Genomic DNA, 18,257 nt, shown 5'->3' with positions numbered 1-18,257 from the left:
TTAATTTATCTATTTAATTATCACATTTTTATAATATGATCTTATAACCAGACCCACATCCAATATTTTTGAATCTGATATTGCAGCCAGACTTACTTAAACTTGGATCATGCAAGTTGAATGTTACTATTAATATTATAATATATTACTCTTAGGTCAAGAGTTGCAGCCAAATCAAAGATTTTTGGGTATAGTTTTGTTAAAAAACTTAACATGTTTAAAATATTTTTTATGCAAAAAAAATAACTTGTAATATTGCACGGGTGATATAACTAGTTAGTTATATATTGAAAGCATATGATGCCGTTTGCTTGCTTTTATTTTATTAGAGGGTACTGTCCACAACAACGGCACGTCGCTCTATCCTCAAAAGAGCGACATGTCTTACATGATTTCCTGTTTTAACTTCTTTCTTGGTTGCTTAATGGTCTGTTTATTGGATCCAAAGAGGCTGGTCCTGACAGCGAATTTTGCTCTGGGACTCTTACATCTCATTACCAAGGCTCAGCTCTGTGGTATAAACTTATCACCACTACCTGTTTGCAAGTCTCTGTTTCAGTTCTGAAGCACAAAACCAACGAGATTTGACTTTTTCTCAGAAGCAACACGGCCTCATTCCACCCATCTGCCTAAATCACAGTTTGCTCTGACAGTCGGGTATCACTGCTAGCCACTATCAACTACAAAAAAACAAGGCGGCTGATCAAACTAAAGAGCAAGCAATGAATAGAACAGAAATTCTCAAACCGATGCCTCAAAGCTGGAAATATGGCACAAGCAATCTGCATCTCTTATCTGAGATGAGATGAGATGAGATGAGATGATACTTCAATTCACAACTCGCCAAACAAGACAATTCAATTGCAAAAATGGTATCAATCAGCTAGTCAGAATTGATGAAGCTGTGAAGAAATAGAAAGGCAAAGAAAAAAGGACTTATGTTATACAATCACTTTTTTGGTGTAGACATCCTAGTCGAACTATTATTCAGTCAGCTAGATGGTTCGAAACTCGAAGGGGAAGTTGATGGAAGGTTTAACTTTTGGGGGGGGAGAACAGAAGCATGCTTAAGTGACTTGTTTCTTTCCCCACTAGATTGGGGATGCAACTTCTCTGAACGGAGATGTGTTTCATCCAACTCTTGTTCTGGTTTCCTCTTTACCTTCTTCTTTGTCTGAGCACCATCAACACCCATCTTTGATTCATCCATGGAATTGCTTGAACTTCCTTTCGGCTTCTCTTTGAGCTTGTCCACTACAAGACCGTTTGCTGAAGGACTGGGTAACCGAACAGATGCTGCTGCAGAATTGGAAACTGGCTTACTAGCTAAAGCCAAAACAGGACCAGCCATTTCCATGGCCACCCTTTCTTGCACATGTGGCTGAGCAACTAAACCAGACTCAGCTCGAACACCCTCCTCTTGTTTAAGAGTCAACATCTTTTTATTCTTCATTTTCTCCAGATCCTAAATATCACAAATCAATTTCAGCATCAGCATCCCAAGAAAAAAAGAAAGAAAGAAAGAAAGCAGAAGATGCATGGGATTTCAGAGTATTTCACATAATGACCAACAGAATTGGCGGTACTAAAAGACAACTAAAAAAAAAAAACACTTATTTCTATAACAAGAACTGAAGGTCCTTGCAGTAATAAAACAGTAGGCATCACTAATTCCAATATAACATCTACAAACCACAGTAGATGTTATATTCCATTGATAGAAAAACCTCCACTCCTATTTTAATCGTAATTATAAAAAAAAAATATCCAGCTTGAGTCTACATAAAGCAATCTTTTGTCAACTTAAACAACTTTTTGAGACCCACAAATGCCAACCACTCCATAAATCACAATTCACCACAGCATAGTCCAACGTTATATGATTAGGATTGTAAACTAAGACTGTCAAGACATAGTTACAGTTATATTATTTAAACAAAGGAAGCATCTAGGAAATAGTAACCTTCATGTTTCAAATACAAGATGGTTGGGGATGGGGGGAAGCAGAGTTAGATACGAGGAACTTGCATACCTTATTTCTGCAGTATACAACCCTTCGTCTCTCTTTTGCCCTACAGATTGCACGCTTGATCCCATGGTTGTCCATAAGACCACTTGGCCACAATTGTGCAAGCTAAATCACAAGATGAAATAGACCATGAAAAGCATATTGGAGAAAACCAAATCAGATTTCAATTAGACTTCATAAACAAAAAGAATCAGCACAAGAGAACATTGCCAGAAGGGCAAAGAAGTTAGTGATAGTAGAGCTTTGGAGGGCAAATAACTTGTAGAAAATGGATATCGTCTTTAAGAATATATTTGGCAAATGAAAGCACCACGAAACATGTTTGGGGAAAAGAAAGCACAACCTCCACATACAACTTTCTGACTTGTGGACCTGAATCTTCATCCAATCCCTATAATCATCAAGATCAGAGCAAAACATGAGATGCATTGAGAAAAAGATTTCCACAAAAAAAAATTAAGGCATTCCAAGCAGGTATGTACCTCAACAAAAAGGTCATAGAGATCACAAATCTTATCCTCCAACACAACATCCATGCTAAATTTCTTTTTAAGGGCCCCTTTTTCTTCAGAACCAATTTCTTGAAAATCATCAGATGCTCCAGCTTGCTGAACTAATGCCTGAGAAATCATTGGATCAATTCTACAGTGTTTAAAAAGCAGTAGAAGTTAGCATGCAATGGTCAAGGAACATTCATACTTCCATCAATAAGGTGCTGTAAAGGCATCATTAATTGATAATCAATTGTATCAAGATTTCAGATGCAAAAGCACTAGTATTCAATTAATTCTTGACAAGAATGTCATCAATCAGCATTTAATATGTTTCATCCCTTAAAAAAAAAATGATGACTAGGGAAATATGTAAAAAACAGTTTCATCTACCATTGACTTCTAGATAAATCTCCAGCGAAAAGAGCATTGTACCCTGAAGGCCCTAAGCAACAGTTCTGAATGCCAGTCTGAGTACATGTGTGTGTGTGTGTGAGAGAGAGAGAGAGAGGGAGGGAAGGAGGGAGGGAGGGAGATGTATCAACATACATTAGACTCCACAGAAGGGATACGTGTCGTAATGATCTCGGCAACCTCCTTCTTTATCTGTTGAAACCTATCATCCTTCTCCTGCTTCACTGACAAGCCTGTGTTAATCATTATTTTCAAGTTTCTCTGCAGCAAAAAAACGAGAAGCTCAGAAAATTTCCACAAAAGCTGTAAACGATATTGACAGCCAAGGTGTGTAAAGACAGCGATGATAATACAGACTTCATCCATTTTCAAACTAACAATTACTACCATGTTTTCATTTAATCTGTCATAATGCTATCATGGCAACGTAGAGAGCTTGAATGACCACAGAAACTCTTCCAAACATCAATAGATAAATGATGTGATTGTGGTTAGTGGTCTTTCAGATTAAGATTGTCTTGTTCTTGATTGTGTGATTTGATCATTTCCATCTCTAATTAAATTTTCTTCGATCTAAAAAAGGTCAATTGTTCATTTTATATTCAATAGTAATAAAATGAAATGTATCAATGAGAAATGGTGACATAAAACTGGTTTACCAGATTCAATTCTTCAGAATTTCTCAAAACTAAGAAGAGAGTGACAGGATTTAAAGCACCAAATAGCTAACTTAATACTACATCCACAAGGAGCAGAAACCACAATCATCATCCAAAAACTTCCCTCAACTACTTGGAGATATCACAGATGAGAATTGTGGTTGCAATCTGGGAGAGGGAGGGGGAAGAAGCGGGAAGCAACGCAACCATATTTAAGAGTCATGTCTTCAATTTCTACAAGAAGATACCTTCAGTGTTCTGAGCTGAATTAAGTGACCAAGAATACTCATTAGACGATTCAGTAACTCTTTTGACATTTTCCCTTGGCTTGCCTGTTGCAACCATTGGAAAGTAAACATTTTACATTTCTTTGCAGCCTCCATGTATAACTATCAAAAACAAGAAAAGCAAAAGAGTACGCAATGAACAGTGTTTAAAAAGTTAAGAATTATAGTACTGCTAGTCTGGCAACTTTGGCAAGCTTCAACTTTATTTCTGTAGGCAATCTTCTTTTAATTGCCTGGGCTGAAGTATCAGTCTCATGATTCTCCATAGCAGGTGGCCTTGCTGTAATTTTTACACAGAGATGAACATTTCAATTTGCAAGAAACTTGCACATATTAGTCATTGGGAGTGTATATGTGACAAGTATTTTTGAGCTTACATTCTGCAACCATCTTCTCTAACTCCCTGATAGCCTTCTCTAGTATTGAACTTTTAGGCCTGACACTAGAACCATCCTTTCTGTGGACATGTGAAGTTTTCTGCAAAGTGTTACATTCAAAATCAAGACAAGCAACATGGACATGCTATCAAACCGACATACAAAATGCTATAGTTTCTGTGACAAGAAAGAAATGCAGTACATGATAAAAACCTTTAATTACAATCTCTCTGGAACAAGAAACGATGTCAGCATACAGTAAAACTAAATGGTTCTAAAATAATTTGCACATGCATGCGAGCATTAGAGACTATTTTCCAACACTGCCTTCTCCTCTCCAAAAAAATAAAAAACTAAATTATTCCAAATATGAAACTCATGTGGACCAGTTTAATACACCAATGAAGATTCAAAGTTATATCTGCATGTAAGAGTTTAATGAGTAAATTCACAGATACAACATCAGAATCTTCATTTCCAGATTTTGCAGAGTTGCAATGTATGGGATATCTGAATCCATCTTAAAAATAGAGCTAAATGCTAATGCCAATATTACTAATTTTGGCTAAAAAATCTCAAAGGAAAAGAAATTATAAAATAAAAAAAAATGTCAGCTTACTGCTGCTTGCGTGTAAATCTTGCCATCAGAAATATTAAGATTGAGATCAGGAAGTTCACGGACCCCATTCTTTTCTTTTGATCTAACTGATGATTCAAGATCTTCAGCATTGTTTACCGTTTTTGCAGTTTGCAACTTGGGTTGCACATAAGAGCTTTTTTCATGAGACTTCTGATTTGAAGAATCAGAGAGTCCACCTGCATCGTTAGGTTTGCTAGTGAGGTTCTTAGGCTGGAGGCCTCCTGTCTTTGACTTTTCAATATCCTTTGTTTCTGCCAGGGATGCATAAGCATCACCATTTGAACCTCTCACTGACAAAGACGGATCCAACTTCATTTTAGTTTCTGCAGATTTCCTTTTGGAAGAGTTTCCAGGTGAATTTGATTGACTCTGGAACTTTACATTCTCGTATTGTTCACTTATCATAGTCAAATTTTGAGACAGGTTTGATGAGTTCTTTCCAGGAGGCGGTGCCAACTTCTCCACAGTTGACTTTCCCAGCTTTGCAAGTTTATTTGAAATCCGACCATCATCAGAGTCATTAGGTGCCTTTAATAAATCTTTTCTTTGTCTTTTCTTCGGTTTCTCATTTGGCACAACAGGAGGTTCATTTCTTGCAAAAAATGAAACAAAAGGAATCAGAAAAGAGAAAAGCAAGACACTTTCAAGATGAAGAAAGGAAAAAAATATATAAACATGAGTTCTCCCAAGATAAAAATTACATAGAAAGCATTTTCAACCAAGTCCACAGATGAAGTTACAGAGTCAGCATTGCCAAGATACTGGTTAGCTTAAGCACCAGAAGACAGCAAATGGTTAATAATCATTTTGCAATTGACAGCATGAACTTTATAACTCTTACTCCTGTCATAAAGGTCGTCAACATGTGAAAGCCTGAAAAAGCTGAAAATCCTTTGAATGTGGAAGCTTTATGCACCAACAACGCTTATTTAAATTTTTTAATTCCACTACCCTGAAATCACTACAACACACCTAATTTGGATCTGGAGTATCTTGAACAAAGCACAGTCTAAGAACAGTTTGACAGGAGACCAGACTTTGTGCTAAAAACATCTAAAATAGTCCTGACATATTGAAGCTGCAGGATCTTCATATTCTCTTCAAGGGGTCAGCAATCTTGCATGTGAGAGGGTGTGAGAAATCTTCATCACACAAGTTTTGAGCACAATAAGGATTTTTCTGCATCAAAATCCAATTCAATTATGCCCCCGAACAAATCCATTTCTATATCCTTCAGTGCTATATAATACCTACTACCTCATTCTGAGTAATTGAAGGAAGAGAAAAAGGGGAGGCATCTAAAAGAGGCAACTATATTGTCTACATTCTACAAGTGACAATCACTGGTTGCAAGGAGCAAAGACCTCTCTACTCCATTGTTTGACTCCTGCATCATATGATGCTATCTACCACAATAATTCATTTGAAAAGAACATAAAAGATCCAGTTGCAGTGAGATTTTCTACCCCAATATTAAAGCACTTTTTTTTTTTTTTGGGGGGGGGGGTGTTGTGGGAAGCAAAGGCTAACCAACAGAAAATAAATGGATGGAGCTATTATTCAATACAACAAATCTGTGGTCATTGAAGTACAAGCTCTGAAAAGGTTCAGAGGTAACTCACATGCGTTCCAGCTTCCCCCTGTTAACAAAGAAGCCGTCATGTTTTATTGCTGAATTATCAACTTCAAAGTATTCATCCTGCAGAAGAAATATTTTAACAAGCAATGTAAGCCTCTTCATGGTCAAAAACCACTTTCACACAATGATAGTACTGGAAGACACAGCTGCACGAATACCGACAAAGAAATTCAAAGGATGCGAACTACAGTTAAAGGTACCAACCAGCTCAGCATCATCAATAAAAGAATCTTCTGTATCATATTGATCATCGTCAGGAACATCCATTAGATCCTCCTCGTCGCTGCTATCCTTACCCTGTGAAGGATTGAAGTCGTGTTAGCAAATGAAATGCCATTTTCATTGACTATATCCTCACACACATCAATTAGGACTATGCACGTTCAACTACAAGAAAAAAGGAAATAACACATGTGGAGCTAAGTATAGCATACCGTGTAAAGACGCTCAATCTTCTCGATTACCGCACTGAAACGATTTGGAGGAGGGTCATCATTCACTTCATTTTCAGTCACTGGTGCCTGAAACAAAATTATCTAACAATTAATCACTATAAAGAACTAATTCCAGGTACCAGCTAACTACAATTTATCCAAATACATTGCAAATTTAATTAGTAATTAAGATGAATAAACACACATAAGCAATGGCATAAACATGTATAGTTCTAAGTGATTGAGTATTGGAAATGGAAGGGAGCTTACGGGGGCAATTCGAGACTCGAGGTTAGGATGAGCGTTAACGGGAGGCGGGTCTGGTGCGGCGGGTGCGGATCCACTATTGACCTTATTGGCGTCTTTCATAAGCTTTTTCCACGACACGAATGTTGTCTCTCCGGGTCGGAGCTCCACAGTGAATATTTGCCTGTCTCCTAATTTCACATACGACGGCGTTAACCTTGAAGATGACGATTCTCCTCCGCCACCGCCACGGCTGCTCCCTTCCTCCATCGAGACAGTGCAAGGTCGGGTCAGAATTCTAGGGTATGGGAATTGAGTGGGAATTGGATAATTCAAGACTCGGGAAACATGGAAGAGGAAAGGAAACCCTAGGAGGAGATGTTTTAGGAAGAAGGAGGAGAATAGCTGGGCGGGATGCCGAAACGGTTTTGTGGGGTTTAACTGGAAAAGTGAAATATTTTCTGTTTTTGTAATTTTCTTGCGTTTTCTTTCCCGATAAAAATCGGGGGAGGGAAAGGGCGGGTCATGGCCCGTTTTGACAATTTAGCCCGACCCGGTAATGATAAGAGGGCGGCTATTAGTATTTGCCTTCTTCAACTCTGACAAGTCCACTGCGATGAGTTGAAGCGGGCCCCTCGTAAACTGAAGTTCATGTTCAAAAGGCAAAACCTTAAACTTACCCATTTTTATTTTTATTTTACAATTATTCAATTTTATCACTATGTTGTAATTTTCGTGAATTAGACCTCAAGAGTTAAAAAAATATTTGACGCGAAAGCAAGCTTAGGGAAATAAAAAGGCAAAGAAAGTTTGCTGTCGTAGTGTCTTTAGTGATTTGATTAAAACATCATTTTTCATTAAGTCATGCTAATTAAATTTTTTGAATTTTTTTAATATTAAATTAATGTGTTTTTAGTATTTTTTTATTTTTTTAATATGCTTATATTAAAAAGTAAAAAAATATATTATTTTAATATATTTTAAAATAAAAAACACTTTCAAAACTAATTTTTATAATATTAAAAAATAAACTCTAAATTATTCGTAGTGGTTTCCTAAAAGTTAGATTAAAATATTTTTAAACATAAAAAAAATTAACATCATTTTTTAAAAAAAATATTAAAATAATTATATATTATATGGACTCGATTCAACTCAGAGTAATTTATTAAACCTATTATTAGGGTTATATACTCCACTTAATTCAATATTTTTTTGTGATATAGTTATATAAAACAAATATAAAAAAACTAATTTAAAACCAAATAAATATTGGATAATAAAATTAAAAAATTAATTTAACAAAAATTCAATTTTAAAAGTTAAAATTAAAGAAAATAGAAGCCATGTCAGTGTGCTTGTGGAATCAAAATTAAATTAATTATTCATTAGATGATATGGAAGTAAGATTTATTTATAATTTAATTTTTATAATTTCTAAAAACTATTTAATTAGTCATTGTGGTATAAAAAATAATTAAATGATGCCTTAATTAGTCTTTTTCCCTTGCATTTCATTTACTATATTTTAACATTATTTTTAGAAAAATAATTATATTTTAACACTTTGAATATATCTTTAATTATTAATTGGTTGCACATATATATTAAATTGTATATTTGTTATGGCTATTTTTTTTAAAGAAAAACCAAAATGTTTTTAGTAACAATTCAAATATCTAATGAAATAAAATTAGAAAATAATTCTTTTGAACTTTTTCGCCATTATATATTCACATTACACTGATTTTTTTTCTCTTTTATTTTTTTTATATATTGACTTTATTTTGTGGGGGTTTTATATTTTTTTTTATTTTGTAAAGAAAAAAAATTAAAAATGACACATCACCTATTATGTTTTTGAGGTGTTTTTAGATGAAAGTATGGTGAATATTTACTTTATGAAATGCCAAAAAAATAATATTTTACTCTAATGTTTTAAAACAAATAAAACCCCATGATCCTACTGAGTTTGTTAGTTAATGTCCTTAACCCGTCATTTTTATTTTATTTTTTCATGGAATATAGTAATTTTATTAAACACAAGAAATTAAAAAATACATTGTTATTTTCAAAATCCATGGAAATTACAATTTACTAATGAAAAATAAATAAATAAATAAAATAATAATAATAATAATAATAATAATAATAATAATCTTCCAAGTTCCTTTCCATTCTTCCATGGACGTCAAATCAAATTCTATGATCTTTACTATTAAGGGATTTCTAAAATAGGATTGTTGTAAATGCTCATGTATAGAAAATATCTCAAGTCATCATCAACCAACCAATGGAGGGATAGATTCCACTACTATAATTAATTTATTGATGGAATATCTCATCTTTTCATGATTGCTAGCAAGAGAATGCTAATCTCCTTCGAATCATAAGATTTAATAAAAACCCTTTTTCAAATGAGATATAAATCCGATAAGCAGGAGATAAAATTAGATTATTGATATAAAAAAATTAAAATAAAATTAAAACCATGTAGAACTAGATAAAGATATATTGATCATCACTTTTGAAATATGAACATTGTACCTAAGAGGATGATGATTATTTGATGGGTATAAACTAATCATTTAAGATTATATTGATTAAAATGAATCCGTAAGTCATTACTTATATTTAATGGTCTATGTAAAATCACATCTATCCATCTCAAATTAACTCACAGCATTAAAGAAGGATATCTGAAAAACAAAAACATAATAATAAATCCACGTACACGATCAACATGAGCATAAAAAATTAAATTCAAATAACAACTAATAATTCAAAAATTAATGTTGATGTTTTATAAATATTTACATTTAAAATTTTAAAAATAATTTTGTCACCATAGGTTACTCCACTTTTAAAAAATTGCCAAGTGAATTGCTGAAATAGTAGCTCAGAAAGTTATTATTGAGGGCATCCTCAAACTCACATATCCATGTTAAAAAAATTTTGTTATTATTTTTTAATTTATAAAATAAAAATTTGCAAGGCAAAATATGATATCTTGAAAAATGTTTTAAATATAATAAAATAGTGTATCAAACAATATTTTTACTCATTAATATTTTAGGATAACACCTAGTGATAGTATCCTATATTGATATATGAATAAAAAAAATATTTAATACATAATAAAATCACAATGAAAGTGATATTGAAAAATATTTGAAATATAATAAAGTTGTATATTTAGCAATTTTATTACCCACTCATCAATATCGACAACGTATAGTGATGGTTCATTTATCTTAGGTAATCTTATGAATAATAAAAACCATTAATACACAACATAACAAGAACAAAGCAAAATCAACATCATAGATAAATAAACATATATACACGGATCGATAACACATACAAATTCCACACCAAAATCAAAAAATTATGCCTCGAATAAACCAATTGGGACTTATCCTCCTAACCCATCATGGGATATTGATTACAATCTTATTCTACCTTGAAAAATAAATCATTTACAGCTTCATGCTACAAGATTGCCACACCTCTGCACTTTAAATATTTTGTGTAAAATATGGAGAATATATTATAATGATAAAATAGGCTAAAAAAGTCATTTTTACCTATAAGAGAGTGTTTGTCTACGCGGCTGCGGCTATGTTTTATTTAAAACGCAGTCCGCGGCCATTTGGTAACAAAAAAAAGCGATTTACTGTGCATGAGACCAACATGTTTTTTGCGTTTCAAACCCCGGAAAGGAAAAGCTACAAAAATCTGCTTTATTTGCACTGTAGCTAATAAAAATCAACGAACAATGCAAATTACTGCACTGTTCATGAGTGAATTGCACTGTTCACTTGCACTGTTCGCGTGAACAGTGCAATTCACTTGCACTGTCCATAGTTTTTTTTTTTTTGGTTAAGTGTGTTAATTGTATTATTTTTTTTAAAAAAAAAAAAAACTAGTTTAGAGAATTAAATTCATTCGCGATGTGAACAATATTTTTTTCTTGAAAAACTAGTATAGAGTGAATTAAATTCACTCGCACAGTAATATCAATTTTATATCTGATAATATTTTATCTAATTTTATTACACGCTCAAAAAATTATGAAAACTGTAGTTCTTATCGGATGAATTTTGTACGTAATGAAATTATAAATAGTTTAATGGAATAATAAAAAATATTTTATATAAAGTATTATTTTTTTCATGATGTAATAGGAGTAATTAATTTTACAATATTTAAATTTAAAACCATCAATATTAATATATTTTTTAAAAAAATTATTTTATAACCTCAATTTCAAAAGCATTATAACCAAACACATTTAACTATTTTTTCTTCAACCTCAATTTCAACCATAGTCTTAACCAAACACCTATTTTTTCAAACCAACCTCAACTAAAAGTACTTTTTATAAAATAATTTTTTTTCAAACCACAACCACAACAGCTACCGCAATACCAAACACACTCTAAAATATGTTGGAAAGTAGTTGAAACAGTTGAAACAGTGGAAACACGTGGCTTACATGCCCTAATGTATGGATATAATTCCAATGTGTGGATTCATGTGCCAATAAAGGTTAGGGCAAGTAACAAGCTGGATCAGGTGCACCTTCCTCTCCTCTTTCTTTCTACACTAGCGATGAAGTCTATTGTCACCTAAAAAAAGAGATTGGCGAAGGGAAATGTTTGATTTTTTTTTTTGTTTTCGTCCTATATTCACATAATCTTTATTGATGCTAATGATGTCATTATTGTTTAGTGATGGCGGTGTTGTTGGGTGTGTTTTGGTGGAGGGAAGAAAATTGTGTGATGATGTGAGAAGTGAAAGACTAAAGGTTAGGAAGGAGAGAGACTTCAACAAAGACGTGCTATTAGAATTTTTAATTAAATTTATTGATGGAATATTATAATATTGGTATTTATAGCCTCAATCATTTGGCACAAAATTTACCGATGGGCTCACGAACAAAAATACTTCATTAGAAAAACTATCATCAGTGATTACGGTATGTTGGTGAGTTTGTCAGCAATAAAATTATCGATGGATTTATTGATGAAAAAAGCGCATAAAAAAATTATCCTCTTTAGTCCGTTGGTATTTTCATTAATGGATATGACATATCACCGATAAAAATACCATATGTAATTTCATAGATGACTTTTTTATTCACCAGTATTTCCCTCGATGAATTTGACATATAATTGATAAAAAAACAATATATAATTCCATTAGTGATTAAACAGTGTCAATAGCATTTGTAATAATTCTTTTTCAACTATCTGGAATATACCAACAGACTTAGTCCGTTGTTAACACCATTAGTAATTATTTAAAAATATATAAAAAAACAACTAAACAAAAGTATAAAATAAATTAATATAAAAACCAAATATTTATTACAAATTTAAACATTTATAAGTTCAATAAAATAATTTAATTTAAACATTTATAAGTTCAAATAAAATTAATTTAGAATAGAGGCATCGATGAAAGAGGAGGAAGTAGGTCTTCGTTGGGATCATGAGACCAATAAAAAAGAACACATGTACCACCTATTTGTGATTTCAACTCCATGTACAATCGGTAGAGTTCGAGCATGTCAGCAATGAGTCGTTCTATTTGAGTAGCAATATGGGTCGCCTGAGCTTGAACTTGTTGGTTTAAAATCACCTCAAACTCTGGAGTTCGAATAGTGCTCAAAACTAATTGCGAGTATTCAATAGTTGAAACACTGTGAGTCGTTCACAAATCTTTAGTCGTAGTATTAGGAGACCATATACCCGATTTCTATTGGGTCTGGACAATTTTGTCTTCAACCACAAATCCAGATCGAGAAATACTTTATTTAGAAAGAAAAAATTCAAAAGCTGAAAAATACTTTAACCCTCTGAATCCTTCGTATCAAATTTAGAATTAGAAGCCAAATAATTCTTCAAAATTTCCACCTCATCATTATTTATGATAATCATATCATCTACATGAATAATGTGCTATTAATTTGTCATTATGCCTTTTATGAGATAGCATATGATAAGCATTACTTTGCTCATATCCAGATTTTTTTCATGACAAGTTGAAATCTACCAAACCAAGATCCTGTTTGAGATAAAAAAATTAAGCCTTTTTCAGCTTGCACACACGCTTAGATCCATTACTAATTAGATGGATTCGATCCATTATTAGTGGGTGTTTGTTATTGTGGCTGCGGGTGAGGTTCACCCGCAACCACAGCATTTAACGTTTGGTAAAATTAAAACAACAGTTTTTTATCCATGGGGTCCACTTGTAACTGTGGTGTGCCACAGGTTTTTGAGAAGCAGCAAAACTAAATGCTGCTTCTCGTCTAGACATCAGCACCAACAGTGGCTCCACTATTCAGTGAACAGTGGAGCCATGCTCCACCGTAGCACTGTTCACTACATGAACAGTTGTTTTTTTTTTTTTTTTAATTTCAAAAAACAGTGCAAGTGAATTAATTCACTTGCACTGTTCACATGAAAGTTTTTTTTTCTTTTCTTTCTAAAAAATTAGTGTAATTAATTAATTTCACTTGTATTATTCACGTGAACGTGAATAATATTTTTTTGTTAAAAAAATAGTTTAAGGTGAATTAAATTTACTCGTACTGTAATTTCAATTTTATTCTTGATAATATTTTATCTAATTTTATTACACACTCAAAAAAACATGAAAACTATAGTTCTTGTCGAATGATTTTTGTACGTAATGAAATTGTAAATTTTTTCTTAAAAAAATTGAGTTTTACTCGAAAAACTAGTATTTAATATTATTTATAACACTACATAAATTAGAAGGATATCGCATGATGACGTAACATTTGTGAAATTTGATCGCAATTCCAATTATGTTCTTGTCGGGTCCGACCCAGTTAAAAAAATTTAGTTTTTATTTTTATTTTAATTGTGTTTTATTCAAAAAATTAGAAAGATATCGCTTGATGACGTAACAAAAAATTCAGTTTTTGTTATTGCATGCTTAAGAAACAATGAAAAATATAATCATTGTTGGATAGATTTTGTATGTGATGACATTGCATTTAGTTTAATGGAATAATTTTTAAATATTTGATATCAATATTTTTTATTTCATGATGTAATAATAGGAGTTAAATCTACAATGTTTAAATTAAAAATATTTTTTTAATTGTTTTAGAATCTCAATTTGAAAATCATTTTTTTAACCAAACACATTAAACTATTTTTTGTTCAACCTCAATTTCAACCATAGTTTTAACCAAACATATATTTTTCTAAACCAACCTCAACTAAAAGTACTTTTTATAAAACAACTTTTCTTAAACCACAACCACAACAGCAACCACAATACCAAACACACCAGTATCTAGGCATAAGATCAGCCCGGATATAAGTAGAACGGCGTCGAATAACACTTGCCTATATCCAAACGAAACGTACAGCCGCGGAGAAAATCTGGAGCCACCTGATCAAGGCAGCAGGGAAGCTATCCATGCATCTGCTTTATTGTTGATTGTAGGGATATTTTAATTATTTTACTGTATATTGAAAGATGAATAGATAAAAACACCCTTAAAAAAATCTATAATAACAAATAAACCGTGTGAAAAAAACAAAATATCTTTAAATCAAAGACAATAATTTATTTATTTTGTCATGATCATACATCACTCCACTATTTTAAATAGTGAATAGGATACAGGAATTCACCTTCTTCTTTTTTAAGTATATTTGTTATATATATAAAAGAAAAGAAAATGACAATAAACTTTAATCCTTTTAAATTCCTGAAAGGCACCTCTATAGTCCGATGGCTCCAAAGTAAAGAGACGCAACCTGCAGCGTGTTCGATTTATTTCGTGTACAATGTGAAGTTCACTCACAGCCTTGGAGCCTGAAATCCATTATTTTTCATCTGCAATGGGGCACGCAAGAAAGCTTCGAAACCTGTTTTGCCATATTCCTTATCTCGTGGCATGAAATCTATGGAGAAGACAACCTGTGAGTGAATTTTTCGATTTGATGGTTAGGGTTTGATCATTATTTAACAGCTACAGCGTATTTTCATCACTCAAACCCTAGACATGACCATCACATACCTCAAGGCCCTCAACTTGCTTTGTTTTTGAACATCAAGACCCTATCTATGTTAGGGCACCTATATATCCAGGACGTAAGACATGTGCGCCTTCATTTTACGTATCAGACACACCCTAGTCTGTGTAAAAGTCTTGTCCAGATTTCTAAATTAAAACCCTAAGCAACAATTAATATCAGTCATCTCCACAGGAGGAAGAAAAGGAACCAATGGTTAACAAGGTGACATAAAACTACCGAAGCCAGATCAAACACCAGATAAAAGCAGATGGCTTGGTTTTGTCAACTACCCACAAACAAACCCTTATCTGGTTCTCCCTTTGTGCCACTCGAAAGTCTTGTATCCTCTAACTCGTAATAGTAAGCTCCTCTATTGCTTTGCCTTATTTCTGTGTGATCTCTCTTTAACTCCTAGCTCTACCTCTACCTCCTCACACCTTCAATTTCAAATCAAGAAAAAGAAACAAAAAGAGGAGAAAGGGCTTCTCTGTGTGTTGTGGTGCGAAATGGGGAGAGGTAAGATTGAGATCAAGAGGATTGAGAACGCGAGCAACAGGCAGGTGACCTACTCTAAGAGGAAAAATGGGATTATAAAAAAAGCTAGGGAGATCACAGTTTTATGCGATGCTCAAGTTTCTCTTGTCATCTTTGCTAGTTCTGGAAGGATGCATGAGTACTGCAGCCCTTCCACTACGTATGTAGTTCCGGTTTAATTATTTCTTCCTCGTTTGTCTAGGTCTTTTGTGAATCTTATGGTTCTCTCGTTTTTTCTCTCTTGTTTTTTTTTGTTAACTTCTTACTGATTTTCTTATATATTTTTTGTTAATTTTGACGTTTTCTCTGAGTCAAATTATGTTTTTGATGGTGAAGGGTGGTCGATCTGTTGGACAAGTATCACAAGCAGTCGGGTAAGAGGCTGTGGGACGCTAAACATGAGGTACGTTGGAGTTTAATTCTCTTCTCTCCTCTTCTGTCTCTTTCCGCTTCCTAATATCCGATCCAATACCTTTTGTCCATTGTTTTTACCTTCTAAAGCATCTTGTTATTCCGATAGAAAATGAGATGAAGTCTATATATTTTGCTAAAATCATGACAAGAAACATGAACTTTGAATTCTATGAACAGATCTACAAAAGGGATATTGCAGTCTATTATAATATTGTTTTTATAAAAGAGAACTAATAATCTATAGTATTATGAACAGATCTAGTAAAAATTGTTTTCTCAATGACTTCCTTTTCCTTGCTAAAATTGAAAGATCACTAAAAAGGTGTTAGCTAGACCACAAGGAAATGAAAATTGTTTCCAGAAATAGATCTAAGCAGTTGATCAAAATTACTCCTCGTTACAGGCTTCACAGGGACGCCACTAGAACACTTGTTTTTTGGAATATAAACCCATTTATCTGTCATGTAATACAAGTTTTGTGGCCGATCTGCTCATTACCTGTCTCTCTTTTCGGTAATTTCTATCGTTTATGTTCATGTGCCGGTGAAGAAAAATTTAACACGTAGGGTTTCTCTATATAAATATATATATCAAAAAAAAAAAAAAAACAGAACCTCAGCAAAGAGATTGACAGAGTCAAGAAAGAGAATGACAGCATGCAGATTGAGCTGAGGTAAAATATCCTTCCTCCCTCTCTCTATGATCCTTGATTTATCTTTCAGCCTCTCACTCTGATCATGTCAAAATATATGAGTTTCCAGGCACCTGAAAGGGGAAGACATCTCATCCTTGCACCACACAGAGTTGATGGCCATAGAGGAAGCCCTCGATGCTGGCCTTGCCGCTGTCCGTAAAAAGCAGGCCAGTACAATATATTTTATAGTAACAAAAATGTTTATATTTGTCTGCTAATTAGAAGCGATCCTGACACACACATATATATAGAAGGATTAATCTTTCTGCACTCCTTTTTTTTTTAATGTTCATTTTTGGGTTTCCTTTCGGCAGATGGAGTACCACAGCATGTTGGAGCAAAATGTAAGTAGATTACAAACTGTTTCTTCATATCGTGACTGACAGGATATTATTGCTTCGATTTTGTTGGCCTCTTCTTATCATCTTCTTTTCTCTCTTTTTCCCCAGAATAAAACTAGTGAAAGTCCTGATTTATGTCTAACTATTTTCCTTCTTACTGAAAATTTTCAGGAAAAGATGTTGGATGAGGAGTTCAAGCACCTCCAGTTCGTTCTGGTATAATTAGCTATGCACCTTCACTCTGAACTTTATGTGTGCTTGTGTGTTTCATGCATGGAGAATTGGCTATGCCATGCACCATACTAATGCTCAAGAACCAACTAATTGTCTATCCAAAAAGCTAAAAGAAAGCTCCAACAGAAAATCAAGTGCGTACAACAGTAAGAAGAAAAAAGCAAAAAAATATATCCTCACGGCAGGCAGGCCCTAGCTCTTAATTCATCTTTGTTAAAATCAATCCATATATATCTTGATTAATTGGTTTGAGTCATCGCATCAAACAGTTAAGTAGATCATGACGACCCCGCCCGGTTCTCAATCTTACTGTGAATATATATATATTCCTTATAAGTTCGTCAACACATATTCTCTTTATCTATATGTATTTGCAGCAGCAACAAGAGATGGCTATGGGAGAGAATGCAATGGAGATGGAAAATGCTTATCATCAACAAAGGATGAGGGACTATAATTTCCAGGTGCCTTTCGCATTCCGCGTGCAGCCTATCCAGCCAAATTTGCAAGAGAGAATGTAATTAATATATAGAGTCTTAATTAGTTGGTATCCATAATCCTCATCTTGCTTTCTTAACTAAAGTTTTCTGCATTCCAGTACTGTTTGTATTAATTAGATAAGATCCTAATTAAGCTTAGACTGTGGAAAACAAGTTATTTGTGTGTGACTGCGTGTGCATTCAAAACCCTATGTTTATCTATATATACGCCTATCTGCATGCTTTATAAATCAAGGCCATGTTTACTCCTCAAAC

The 18,257-nt window shown here is 33.3% G+C and overlaps 2 protein-coding genes across 3 annotated transcripts; one reads left to right on the top strand and one right to left on the bottom strand.

Annotated features, from left to right (window-relative positions):
* Positions 1 to 840: 840 nt before the first annotated feature.
* LOC118029284 (ubinuclein-1) lies at positions 841 to 7,737 on the bottom strand. Of its 2 annotated transcripts, none has more exons than XM_035033139.2 (13): positions 7,241 to 7,737; positions 6,971 to 7,057; positions 6,741 to 6,833; positions 6,520 to 6,596; positions 4,994 to 5,489; positions 4,258 to 4,357; positions 4,051 to 4,160; positions 3,842 to 3,925; positions 3,070 to 3,195; positions 2,512 to 2,649; positions 2,373 to 2,420; positions 2,033 to 2,134; positions 841 to 1,465 (listed from the first exon to the last, which is right to left on the bottom strand). In XM_035033139.2, exons 1-13 carry the CDS (start codon positions 7,484 to 7,486, stop codon positions 992 to 994), a joined length of 2,181 nt encoding a protein of 726 aa, XP_034889030.1. In that variant the 5' UTR covers positions 7,487 to 7,737; the 3' UTR covers positions 841 to 991. The 2 variants fall into 2 exon arrangements, with proteins under 2 accessions (XP_034889030.1, XP_034889028.1); XM_035033137.2 differs by having other exon boundaries at positions 4,877 to 5,489; positions 7,241 to 7,734.
* A 7,962-nt stretch (positions 7,738 to 15,699) lies between these two features.
* On the top strand, positions 15,700 to 18,023 carry LOC118029283 (agamous-like MADS-box protein MADS9). The gene is made up of 7 exons (XM_035033135.2): positions 15,700 to 15,979; positions 16,156 to 16,222; positions 16,845 to 16,906; positions 16,995 to 17,094; positions 17,242 to 17,271; positions 17,440 to 17,484; positions 17,880 to 18,023. Exons 1-7 carry the CDS (start codon positions 15,792 to 15,794, stop codon positions 18,021 to 18,023), a joined length of 636 nt encoding a protein of 211 aa, XP_034889026.1. The 5' UTR covers positions 15,700 to 15,791.
* The last annotated feature ends 234 nt before the right edge of the window (positions 18,024 to 18,257 follow it).

Source organism: Populus alba, chromosome 5 (genome assembly GCF_005239225.2).
Source record: "Populus alba chromosome 5, ASM523922v2, whole genome shotgun sequence".
Classification (NCBI taxonomy): Eukaryota; Viridiplantae; Streptophyta; class Magnoliopsida; order Malpighiales; family Salicaceae; genus Populus; species Populus alba.
Note: the sequence above shows the minus strand (reverse complement) of the source record. Positions and strands in the feature narration are given on the sequence as shown.